General features: G+C 38.3%; 1 protein-coding gene across 4 annotated transcripts in view; it reads right to left on the reverse strand.

The window, feature by feature from the left end:
- The window catches only part of slc7a11 (solute carrier family 7 member 11), a 187,249-nt gene that overhangs the window by 19,586 nt on the left and 155,332 nt on the right, over positions 1-12,331 (reverse strand). For 3 of the 4 annotated variants that reach the window (XM_072256244.1, XM_072256245.1, XM_072256243.1), the window contains exons 8-9: positions 9,149-9,252; positions 2,625-2,721 (exon numbers count right to left, since the gene is read on the reverse strand). The exons of the other annotated variant lie outside the window; for it this stretch is intronic. In XM_072256244.1, coding sequence (XP_072112345.1) covers positions 2,625-2,721; positions 9,149-9,252 — 201 coding nt within the window. The remainder of the gene's footprint in view (positions 1-2,624; positions 2,722-9,148; positions 9,253-12,331) is intronic. 4 annotated transcript variants of the gene reach the window in all.

The raw sequence follows: 12,331 nt of genomic DNA on the forward strand, positions 1-12,331 counted from the left end.
GTAGGTCTGTAGTCTAATGTAGCTTTTGTGTTGTTTTATGTTGTCCAGTGTAGTTTTTCTATTGTTTCATGTAGCACCATGGTCCTGAAAAATGTTGTCTCATTTTTACTGTGTACTGTACCAGCAGTTATGGTTGAAATGACAATAAAAAGTGATTTGACTTTGACTTGACTTTTCCATGACAATTTATAAACTAAAAGAATTGTGGCATTTGGACCCAAAGTGCCCTGCTACGGCCACTTCATTCAATTGGCCCATCTATTCCTTAAGAGGGCGTCTCGTATTGCTCTTTCCTGAGTAGTTTCCTCAATTTTTCTGCATGGTTGCAGATGGATATTAGAAGAGTAAAGCTCCTTGAAAGAGGCAACACAGGTAGATAAGATGGTAAAGATGGTGTATAAGACACAGAAGCTGAATTAGGCCATTTAGTCTATTGAGCCTGCAAAGGTATACTTGCATCAGGGTCTTAAGCATAATCGTTGAGAAATCATGTTGCAGCTGTACAAAACTTTGTTTACGCCACATTTCGAATATCATGTGCAGATGTGCTTACTGCAGGATGATCACCAGAGAGTGTGAGTTACAAGGAAAGTTTTGATAAGTTCGGATTTTTTTTTCTGGTCCATTAGAAGCTGAGATTAGACAGATAGGTGAAGTGATTTTTTTTCCAGTGTAAAAGCATCAAGTAATTGATGGCACAATTTTAAGATGAAAGGGGGAGAGTTTAAGGGAGTTGTTCAAGGGAGAGTAATAGGTGTCTGGAGCATGCAGCCAAGGAAAGGTAGATACGAAGACATGTGTAGAAGGCATTTAAATAGGCAGATGAGCAGACAAGAACTGAAAGGATATGGACCATGTGCAGGTCCATATAGGTTAGGTTGGCATCATGGTTGCACAGACATTGTAGACCAAAGGGTCTGTTCTTATGCTATAGTGTTTTATGTTTCCCAACCACACATCAGAAGTCTGAACTCCTTTGGTGCACCATTGTCTTCTGCATCATTGTGCCATATTTTCAATCCTTTAGCATAATGTTCTGAGATATTCAGGAACCTTGGAGCCTCAGGTATAGATCATTCAGCCTTTTGAGTTTGCTCTGCAATACAGTTGAATGCCAATATACACAACACCCACTTAACAAAATTTAATCAAAATCTTTAAAATACTAATTATCTGCAGACTTTTGGAATATCAGGTTCCTATATCTAGTATTTGGGTGAAAAAGTGATTCCTCATAATTGCTCTTGATACAACAATTTTCTACAAATTTAGAAATGAAAAAAAGTAGAAATGTCACTGAAATGTTATCTAGCTGAGAGAAACCCTAGCAGTTCAATCTAAATTTTGTTCAAATTAAGTGTACAGGTGACAGTTAATCAACTGATCCATCACAATGTATTTGCTTTCATATTTTATAATATAAATAATTGTAAAACCTGTTATATAAATTCCTAAGAACTTTTGCCTAAAAATGTTTGTGGAAGGCTACAACTTGTATGCTAGTGTGATTAATATACTAGTATTTGATTTAATAACAATGAATGTGTTAGAATCTGATGTTTATATATGAAAGCATTATATATTGATCAGTATTGTCATGATTGATCACTAAATTTTACTTGAATCAACAAATTTTAACACATAACACAATGCTATCTTAATGGAATTTCAAGTGTTTCAAAACTTGAATAGATTATTTTTGAATTACTATCCCATAGTTGGGAGTATTTCAAAACCATGACAGTGTTTCCCTGAAATTCAAATGTGTAGGAGGAGGGTATCAGTTGTTGCAGAAGGGATTTTAGAATAGATTGATTTTATTGTTGTTATTGGGTTGTTGCTTTGAATTGTTCTCAAATCTAAATTTGTTCTTAAATGGGAATTTTTAATTTTGAATTGCACATAGTTTGATGAAACATTAACCCTGAAACATTAACTATTCCTCTCTTCATAGATATTGACTGCTGACTAAGAGTTTCCACATCCTGCTTAATTTTAATTCTGCATACATAAATGAAACAAACCATTGTGAAAATAGAAAAATATGTTCATGGAAGTTAAATTGCACTTTACACCAAACAATAATACCTGTCAATACAGATAATAAAAAAAACTATTTTCCCACAATCTCCTCTTTCATTTACACAATTTAGCTTAATATTCTTTCTAAGGTTCCTAGTGCTATCTAAGACAGTGAAATCCTCCTAGAGAAGAGGGTTCATTGGGTTTCTCTGACAGGAAACATTATCACAGCTAGGCAAAGCCACTGTTGGTGATACTCATCAAGAGATCAGCTATTTTGAGCCAGACAACAACAGACATTTCCATTTCTTTTTAGACTTATCACTCCCTCTGAGTATTAAAAAAGTTATGAAAGCCAGTGACATTGTCACTGAATATGTAATTTTCCCCACCATGAATAGATTTAGTTAGGTTAGATTTCTGTTCTTTTTTATTCTCTCTCTCTCTGAACTTTGCCTAATCAAATGACAAGATATGCAACAATTCAGTGAAAAAAGTAATGCAGTGTTCCACAGAGAAAGTTAGTCCTCAGACAGGAAATGAAATTTATAAATAAATATTAGGTAATGAATGTGCAGTTAAATGCCTAGATCATTTCTTACCAACACAATAGTAGCAGGAAGAGGTGTGTGTTTCTGAACATGGATCATAGACAGAATTTCGGGAAGGTGACCTTCTCGTGAAGCAACAAAAAACAATCTATTTGGTAGAAGAGATACAACAGATTATGAAACAGGTTTCTGGCAGGCTTGCCAATAAACAGCAAATGCAATGTAATATCCATGAGTTCATGTAGTTTGTTGAAATTCAATGATTTTTTTTAAAACAACCATTTCACCTCAGATTTTATATATCAAATAAGTCACTTGCAATCTTTTTCATCTTAGCTGCCTGGATAAAGTACAACAAATGACTCAGGCTGCAATAAAATCATATTTGATTATATTTTTTCACCTGCTCAAATGAAAAATTTTATTTGGTACATCAGGAAAAAAATCTAATGCAATTTGGCTGCCTCCACTCAGAACAATTGATTTCACTTTGGTTCTACTGCTGGTTCTATAACATTATCAGATGTTATTAAAAGAAGAGATTTTCTCACATATCTGTATGAGCATAAAAATAGCAGATGTTCAAAGAGCAATGGATTAAATGGCAACCTTTATTCCATCAGATTAATATGGATGAGAATCCAACCTGAATCTCAGGAGGAAAAGGAATTCAGAAGCATAACAGTGAAACTTTTCAAGTTTTACTTCAGAAGTATATTTAAACTACCCAGTTACATTTTTAAGACTGATTTTTAAATTAGATAGGAGGCCAGTTGTATTCCTACAGGAGATTAAGTTCCTGGACTAGGATAAGGAGTTATTGATTATTGACTTGGTAACTTAAGTTTGCATTCCACTTTGGTAGTCCACAATTTAAATTTAAGCAACTAACTAAACTTGAAATTAAAGTTACAGAAATGGTAAAACTACTTGATTTGTAATTTGTCCATCAGAGACAGAGATGCTCCATCCTTTAATGCCAAGCTTCTATGTGATTCTAGAGCCAGCAACATGGCTGACTCTTAACTGCTTTCTTAAGTAGTCTAGCAAACCATTTGGTCATAACAGGATGGTCATAATGTTCACATCCCATAAAGAAACGGTTAAATAAAAATACACTCTTGGCTGAAGTTTGCCAGTTCAGAACAGTCTTTAGAAAATAAATCTCCTTTTTGTATGAGAATCCTAAACTAAGGAGGCAACAAGGCATCTAATCTCCACTGGAAAGATGCCAATGATAAATACGCCCACTTTATTGGGTACCCCTGTACACCTACTCATTAATGCAAATATCAGCCAATCACGTTGCAGCAATTCAATACACAAAAGCATGCAGATATGGTCAAGAGGTTCAGTTGCTGTTCAGACCAAACATCAGAATAGGGAAGAAGTGTGATCTAACTGACTTTGACTGTGGAAAGATTTTTGGTGCCGGACGGGGTGATTTGAGTATCTAAGAAACTGCTGATCTGGGATTTTCACACACAACCTTCTTTAGAGTTTACAGGGAATTGTACAAAAACAATAAAACATACGGTGAGCAGCAGTTCTGTGGGCAAAAATGCCTTATTAATAATGAGGGAGATCAGAAGAGAATGGCTAGACTAGTTCAAGCTGAGAGGAAAGCGACAGTGAATGAAATAACCACGCATTACAACAGTGTGCAAAAAAAAAAAATTCTGAATGCATAACAGATCAAACCTTGAAGTGGATGGGCTGCTGCAGCAGAAGACTACACTGAGTTCTACTCCTGTACTTAGGAAAGTGGCCACTGAGTGATGTTTGTAAGCTGGGTGAAGTAATTGATACACAGATAGTTCACATGCATTGATATACAAAAACTGATTCCTTGGTTTTAATTGCTTTTTCTTAGTAAGCAATAGTTCCTTGTCTAACAGATTCTGCATCTTACTTGTAAGCTGTTCATTCTATTATTAAAAACATATTAGAAGATTTGCAAAGTTGCAGCTACACTTTTCACAGAAATGTAGCTGGGGTTAATGTTATTTAATGTAAACTATTGTGTATTTGTACTTGTGGATAAATTAATTCTTAATATGTGAGCAATAAGATGGTGTATGTTATGTATTTTAAATTTTAGTTCAAAGATAAGGTAATGGATAAATCAAGTTTCTTTAAAATGTCAATCCACGAATAAGCTATTTTGCTACTTTAACATCCAATTTGGAACCTCCACATGTGTACTGTCAAGTATGGCTCCTGGATTTTACTGGAAGGCTCAAAATGACAGTTTGGCTTGAGAGACAAAGGTTTCTAAGGCTTCCAAGTACAGAACCTCCATACATGAAATGATTTATATTGAAGAAAATGAATTTTTGCTAAACCACTGACATGAATGACATGGGTTTGTCACTGAAATTTCAACTTTTGTCTCAGAAAAATGATGGCTATATCAGCATATCATTCTTTCAATGTCTGTATATTTAACTAATCTGCATGCTTTGCTGTCTAATATGCATTAGATTATCCTGGAGCTAGCAAAAAAAATGTGTTGTAAAATTGCTTGAACGAGTACTCACTTAGAATCTAGATTGCACCATTATGGAAACACATTTGCATAACTTTGCATAATATCCCAGTTCAGGTACAGCTCATAATCATTGAAAGATTAAACATGTTTGAAACCTTTAACCATGTAATCTGGGGTATTGGATAGGCTTTTCATTATTGTTCAAAAACTTATACTTTGTATTAAAACAGCAAGCAATCTATGGAACACAGCAACAATAATAAATTTATGTGTAAAATTTGTCAAGATGTTTCTAAATTGGCAATGTGACTGTAAACCAACAGGTATATCATCAGCTATCAATGTTAAATTGAATGATAAAATAAACAATGTAAAATTTTATTTGGGTTTAACTTCCCAAAATATTTTACCTGTTCAGTCTACATTATGTTACAATAAGAAAAATAGGCCACCCAGTATCTTCATATCTAGTTTTAAGAGAAGCTACTAAGTTTCCTACATCCCTGTCTCCTGAGCTCAGTGTGCTAAGGGCAAGTTAGCTTTGGCTTCTTGGAATCATGGTTCCCAGATTTTGAATAAAGAGTTTTATTCAGTACTTCAGAATACTGCTTTCAAGAGAGGCCAATTACGTTACTACATTACCAAATTGTTTTTTTTCTAAAGTTCAAGCCTGTGCTTATCGGAAGCTTACACAAGGTCATGGTGTAATAAAGCATGGGTCCCCGCTAATTGTTTCCTTCTGCTTGCACTTCCTGGACCTATAAGTCATGCCTAGCTTGTCAGATAATTTCACATGTATAAATGGAAAATGACTCACATTGGGTTAGTTACAGGCTGTCCCTGGATAACAGCCGTATGTATAATTTGCTGGTGAATATGCATAGTTTGGGTTGAGGTACTTGACGTTGCGGTGTTCGCTGAACTTGGCAATTAGCTTGCAGACATTTCATCACCAGTTGAGGTGACATCCTGAGTGTGCAGTTGGTAAGAAACAGCGCACTGAGAATCCCACCTTGACTGGCGATGAAACCTCTGCAAGCTAATTGCCAAGCTCAGTGAACACCACAATGTCAGAAGTATGCATGTTCATTAGATGTTCGAATTTGATAGTATTTGTATGTCAGGATGTTCATAAAATGAGCATTCTTAACCTGGAGCAGCTGGTACATAGAGAGCAAATTTCAATCAAAAGTGAGGGACTCTTAATTGTATATCAGCGCACGGGAAAGGCTGTGTTCAAAATTGCTGGAAATTAACTACTTTTAAACATCAGAAAGTCCAGGAGATCCACACATGTACTGTCAAACATATAGACTTCGACTTCACTGGAAATCCAAATCTGTCAGTTTGGTTTCAGAACCTGTCAGTAAGACCAAGGCTTCCATGTACAGCAGATCATATGTGGAGGTCCTGGGTCCACTCTGTTGACATCTTCAGTGCTAGAGTGATCACGCAGCACTGATCTGTCTGTCACTATAGCTGTAAATCCAAGCTAACCCTCTTTATTTGACTCATACTCCTCAACTTTCCAGGATTTCCAAGGATTTATAGCTTATCAATTTTTAGCTCTAATGAAAAGTCTTGGTTTGAAATATCAACTGTTTATTCTCCTCTGTAGATATTGCCTAACCTGCTGAGTTCCTCCAGGATTCTGTGCGTGCTGGTCAATATTTCCAGCATCTGCAGAATCTCTTAAATTTTAAGATTAAGATTTTAAGATTAGCTTTTCAGTTGTCACGGGTACATTGAAATACTAAGTGAAATATTTTGGTTGCTTCATATCAAATCAGCAAATGTTGTGCAGGGTAGCCTGCAAACGTCACCATTCTTTCAGTGCCAAAACTGCATGTCCATAAATATTCTGTTTATGACAAATTTGGCTTTGCAATTAAACCCTTGTATGGATCTTGGTCTTGCTGATGTTAAAATTGCTGAGCTCCTGTGGTTTAGAGCAGAACTTTCAAATTTTTGGCAAGAACATAAAGCCTAATGTTTGCTTCAAATGTTTATGTTCAATGGAGCCACTGATTTAAGAACAAATAGACCAGAACTTGGACATAATATGTTGAGTATCACCATTGAAACATGGATTGTGAATCATTTAGCTTATACCATCATGCCACTCAATTTAATAAAAAAATTTTGTTGAATCTTTGCCTGGCATGATAGCCTCTCGCATTAATGTGGAAAATCCCTTCTGGGTAAAAACAGCAGAAGTATTAAAAACCCCAATGATTTCAATGAGTTTTGTAATTCTGTCAATTAAAAAACAATTGTTAATGTTTGCTTCAATGTCTTTAATGACTTATTCTTCCCATGTTTGAGATTGTTTTAGTCGACTATTTGTTTAAAAAGCCTTTCAGTGTTTTTGATTATTTATTATATCAGATGTGGTATAAAATCTTTTAAAAAATTGCAGCCAACAAAACTGTTTGCAGGTTTTCAAGATTTGGTAAGACTGTCAATGGAGAATTGTGTTTAGTTTTGGTTACCCTATTTCAGGAATGATGTCATCAGGATAAAATGAATACAAAGACAGTTGCCAGAATCTGAGGGCTTGCACTATAGGGAAAGGATGGGCAAGCTAGGACTTTATTCCTTGGAGCACAGGAGGCAGAGGGACAATATTGCAGAGCTGTATCATTGTGGGGGGGTGGGGGCGCATAGATAGAGTGAATGTACATCGTCTTTTTTTTGCAGCAGAAGACCTCTAAAGGCAAGAGGTTTAAGGTAAGGGGAAAAGGGTTTAAAGGTAGCCTCCAACCTGATGGCATGAACATTGACTTCTCTAACTTCCGCTAATGCCCCACCTCCCCCTCGTAACCCATCCGTTATTTATTTTTATAGACATATTCTTTCTCTCACTCTCCTTTTTCTCCCTCTGTCCCTCTGACTATACCCCTTGCCCAACCTCTGGGTTTCCTCCCCCCCTTGTCTTTCTCCCTGGGCCTCCAGTCCCATGATCCTCTCATATCCCCTTTGCCAATCACCTGTCCAGCTCTTGGCTCCATCTCTCCCCCTTATGTCTTCTCCTATCATTTTGGATCTCCCCCTCCCCCTTTCAAATCTCTTACTAGCTCTTCCTTCATTTAGTCCTGACGAAGGGTCTCGGCCTGAAACGGCGACTGTACCTCTTCGTAGAGATGCTGCCTGGCTTGCTGCGTTCACCAGCAACTTTGATGTGTGTTGCTTGAATTTCCAGCATCTGCAGAGTTCCTGTTGTTTGGGTTTAAAGGTGAGTCCATTGGAGGATGGAGGTAGCCTGTCCTGGGGTTGAGGGATTCTGTGTGTGTGTGTGTGTGTGTGTGTGTGTGCTGTTGTTCTGCCGACGATGGCGTGCATACCTCATTCGCTCCAGAATGTGTGGAACATTAGCAGGCTGCTCCCAGCACATCCTCTTCAGTTGTGTTGATTGTTAACATAAAAGATGCATTTCACTGTATGGGTTGATGTACACATGATAAATAAATGACTCTGAATCTGAATCTGAGAGGCAACTCCTTCATGCAAAGGATGGTGCATGTATGTGGAGTTACCAGAGGAAGTGGTTGATGCATGAACAATAACAACATTTAAAAGGCACTTGGACAGGTACATGGCTAGGAAAGGGTTAAGAGGGTTATGGGCCAAACATGGAAAAATGGGAAAAGCTTAGCTGGGCAGTTTTGTCAGCATGGATGAGTTGGGAAGAAAGGCCTATTTCCGTGCTGTATCACTGCATGACTTTACGATTCTCCTTCAACACTGTGTTTCTTTATAATGCCAACAGAGGGCTTGCTGCCGTTAATGCCATAGTGCAGGAATTCGGTATGCTTCAAGCTAGCATGATGGCCACCTGAATGTGAACTAGCTGAGAATGAGCAGGGTGGAGAGAGATAGATTTCACCATCTGCAGTGATTCTAGGAATGACAGTCCCCATAAGCTAGTTCTAATGCATTATTTCTCAGCCATGGCGCCATACAGCATGTGTTGATCCCCATTATTTTAAAGGATGCATGATACAATATTTTGTGAACTCCTCATTCCCATATTGTCTGGATTCATTGGCCCCATCAAACAAAATAAAAATGACTGAATTCTTACCTGGAAACCGCAAAGATACCTCCATTCATAGACCCGAAGCAGGAAAGAGCTACCAAAACTGGCACTGCTATGGAGAATTTGCCCAACAGTCGTTCTGCAAAGGTCTAATCAATCAGAGTGCAGTTAAAATCAATTTTGCAGTTAGTTGTGTAGCTAGTTATATTAACAATTACAGTGGCAATTGAATATTTTGTTTTCATATAATGTGGTATATGAAAATGTAAATATAAATATAAAAAAATATAGTGGTCTTAAAGTTCTTTACAGAAGCACCCAGCCTCTGGCAGGACACAAGTGTGACACCTTAGCAAAATGCCCTTTCTTTCATAAAGATTAATTAATTATGCTTTTGTCATCAGTCGTCTGTGACTTCCTTCAATCTGTGTGGCTTCTTTCACATTACTGGAGGGTGGGAGAGGCTGAGTGTGTGGGGAGTGGGGTTTCCTTGTTCACCTGATCTTTAGTGGGGTGCGGATTTCAGTTAAGCCAATGTATATGCAGGCAATGAGTATTTCAATAACCACCATTTCTGAGAGTAAAAGCAAGAAAAATAGGAATAGATTTCTTCCCCTCTGCTCTGCCTCTTCTTGTGAATAAACCATAAAGCTAATTACATTATACAGTGAACTTCCAAGTTATTATTCCAAAATTCTCATAAGTGCACCAAATTCTATATTTGGCTGAGGCTCTCTATTGATCTGGATTGACCGTGGATGTTGTGTGCTAGCTGTCTACATGATATGCAAGCCAGGGTAGTATGATATGGAGAGCAAGCTGTTGCCAATGTAGCAGGCTTGCCTCCTCCACACGGCTGATGAATCCAAAAGAACAGTACAGACCGATACAGTTTGGCACCAGCGGTGTCACAGGAATTGGCAATCAGTGTTGAACACATTTTAGGAATACTTCCGGGACTACAGCTCCAGATTTTTCTGCGGGATTACTCCTGAAACCTTCCCCATGAGTGGGTATAGCCCCAAGGCATCGGAGGTTTATGATCAAAGTTTTCCTTCTCCAACCATGGCTGATGATCCACATCTGCCCAAAGTTTTAAGGAACCAGTACCCTGCCTTTGCCCCTTCCTCTGTCAGTAGAAACGGTTCCACCAGGCTTAGTACCTAAGCCACACGTGCAGGCCAGGAACTGGACGTGGTTATCAAAGGTGATTTGAGATGGATGCCATTGGGAGCATTTAATAGGTAGTGAGAGCTTATCCTCACTCCCATCCCTGGCAATAACAATTTGTATTATCTACAGAACACTTACCTCATGATATTTAGAATCAGCATCTTAGGGTCATACGGTATGGAAACAAGCCGTTCAGCCCACTGATTCTGTGCTGACCATCAATCCCTTATTTACTGCCTTCTCATTTTATTCTCCCCATATTCCAATTAATCCAACACCCCTCCCTTAAACTGATTTTGGGTAGAACTCAAAAATAGGAAGAGTGCAATCACTCCGAAGGGATTGTACTACAGAACCCCCCCCCCACCCCAAAAGCCACTGATACATTTAGGAAAAGACATGCAGGTGGATTAAAGAAAGGTATAAAAGTAACACCTAATATAAACTGGGACCTATTTAGTGCAAATGGATATGATTGGACAAAATTTGTTTGGTGTATCCAGGAGAGTATATAGATAGTCCAACAAGAGGATCAACTGTACTGGGTCTGGTGTTAAGTAATGAACCTGGCCAGGTAACTGACCTTTCAGTAGGTAAGTAATTAGGGAACTTTGACCACAATTCCTTAAGTTTTAAGATAACTACCTTAAATTTGTGGGAGAGTATTAAAATGAAGAAGGGAAAATTACAAGAGCATTAGGGAAAGTTAATTGGGAACACTTGCTTTCAGGTAAGTCTACATCTGATATGTGGAGAGTGTTTAAAGACCAATTGCACAGAGTACAGGACAGGCATGTTCTTGTCAGAAGGAAGGACAAGGATGGGAAGGCAAGGGAACCTTGGATGTTGAGAATTTAATCAAGAAGAAAAAGGAAAAGTATGTAAACTTTAGGAAGCTAGAATCAAACAGGGCGCTAGAGGATTATAAAGAAGCCAGAAAAGAACTCAAGAAGGCAATTAGGAAAGACAGGAAGGGCCATGAAAAGTCCTTGGCAAAGAGAATCCCAAGGTAATCTATACATACATCAGGAGCAAAAGGATAACTAGGGAGAGAGAGAGACCACTCAATGATAAAGGAGGGAAAATATGCTTGAATAAACAGGATGTGGATGAGTCCTTTTTGACGTGGATGATAGGGAGATCAGTGCCGACAGTATTAATGTACTTGGACATTCTGACATAAAGGAGGAGGTGGTATTGGGTCTCTTAGGGAGACAAGTGAAGAGATTGCTGGGCCCTTGATCAATATCTTTAGAGTCATTGTCATAAAACACTACAGCACAGAAACAGGCCCTTTAGCCCAACTAGTCCATGCTGTACCATTAATCTGTTTAGTTCCATCAATCTGCACCCGGACCATAGCCCTCCATACCCCTCCCATCCATGTACTCATCCAAATTACTCTTCCTTATTGAAATCAACCCCACATCTACTATGTGTGCTGGCAGTTCATTCCACACTCTCACAAACCTCTGAGTGAGGAAGTTTCCCCTCGTGTCCTCCTTAAATATATTTCTCCTTTCACCCTTAACTTATGACCTCTAGTTCTAGTCTCACCTAACCTCAGTGGGAAAAGCTAACTTGTATTTACCCTATCTATACCCCTCATATATTGGGGTACTCTCTGGCCACTGGCGAGGTCCTGGAGACTAGCGAGAAGCTAAAGTTGTTCCATTGTTTAAGAAGGGAACTAGGGATAAACCTGGAAACTAGAGACCAGTGAGCCTCATGTCAAAGGTAGGGAAGTCACTGGAGAAAATTCTTAGAGATAGGATTTATGTGCATTTGGAAAACCATGGCTTAATTAAGGAGAGCCAGCATAGCTTTGTCCGATGTCAGTCATGTCTTGTGGACTTGATCGAGCTCTCTGATGAAGTGAAAAATGTGTTTGATGACGGTCGAGCTGTGGATATTGTCTCCATAAATGTTAGTAAGAAGTCTAACAAAATCCCTCAGGGAGGCTCATCTCTAAGAATAAGATGCATGGGATCAATAGGGAATTGGCTGTTTGGTTTCAAACCTGGCTCCCCAATAGAAGATAGACGATATTGGTCA

This window comes from Mobula birostris, chromosome 4 (assembly GCF_030028105.1).
Source record: "Mobula birostris isolate sMobBir1 chromosome 4, sMobBir1.hap1, whole genome shotgun sequence".
In the NCBI taxonomy this organism is placed as follows: Eukaryota; Metazoa; Chordata; class Chondrichthyes; order Myliobatiformes; family Myliobatidae; genus Mobula; species Mobula birostris.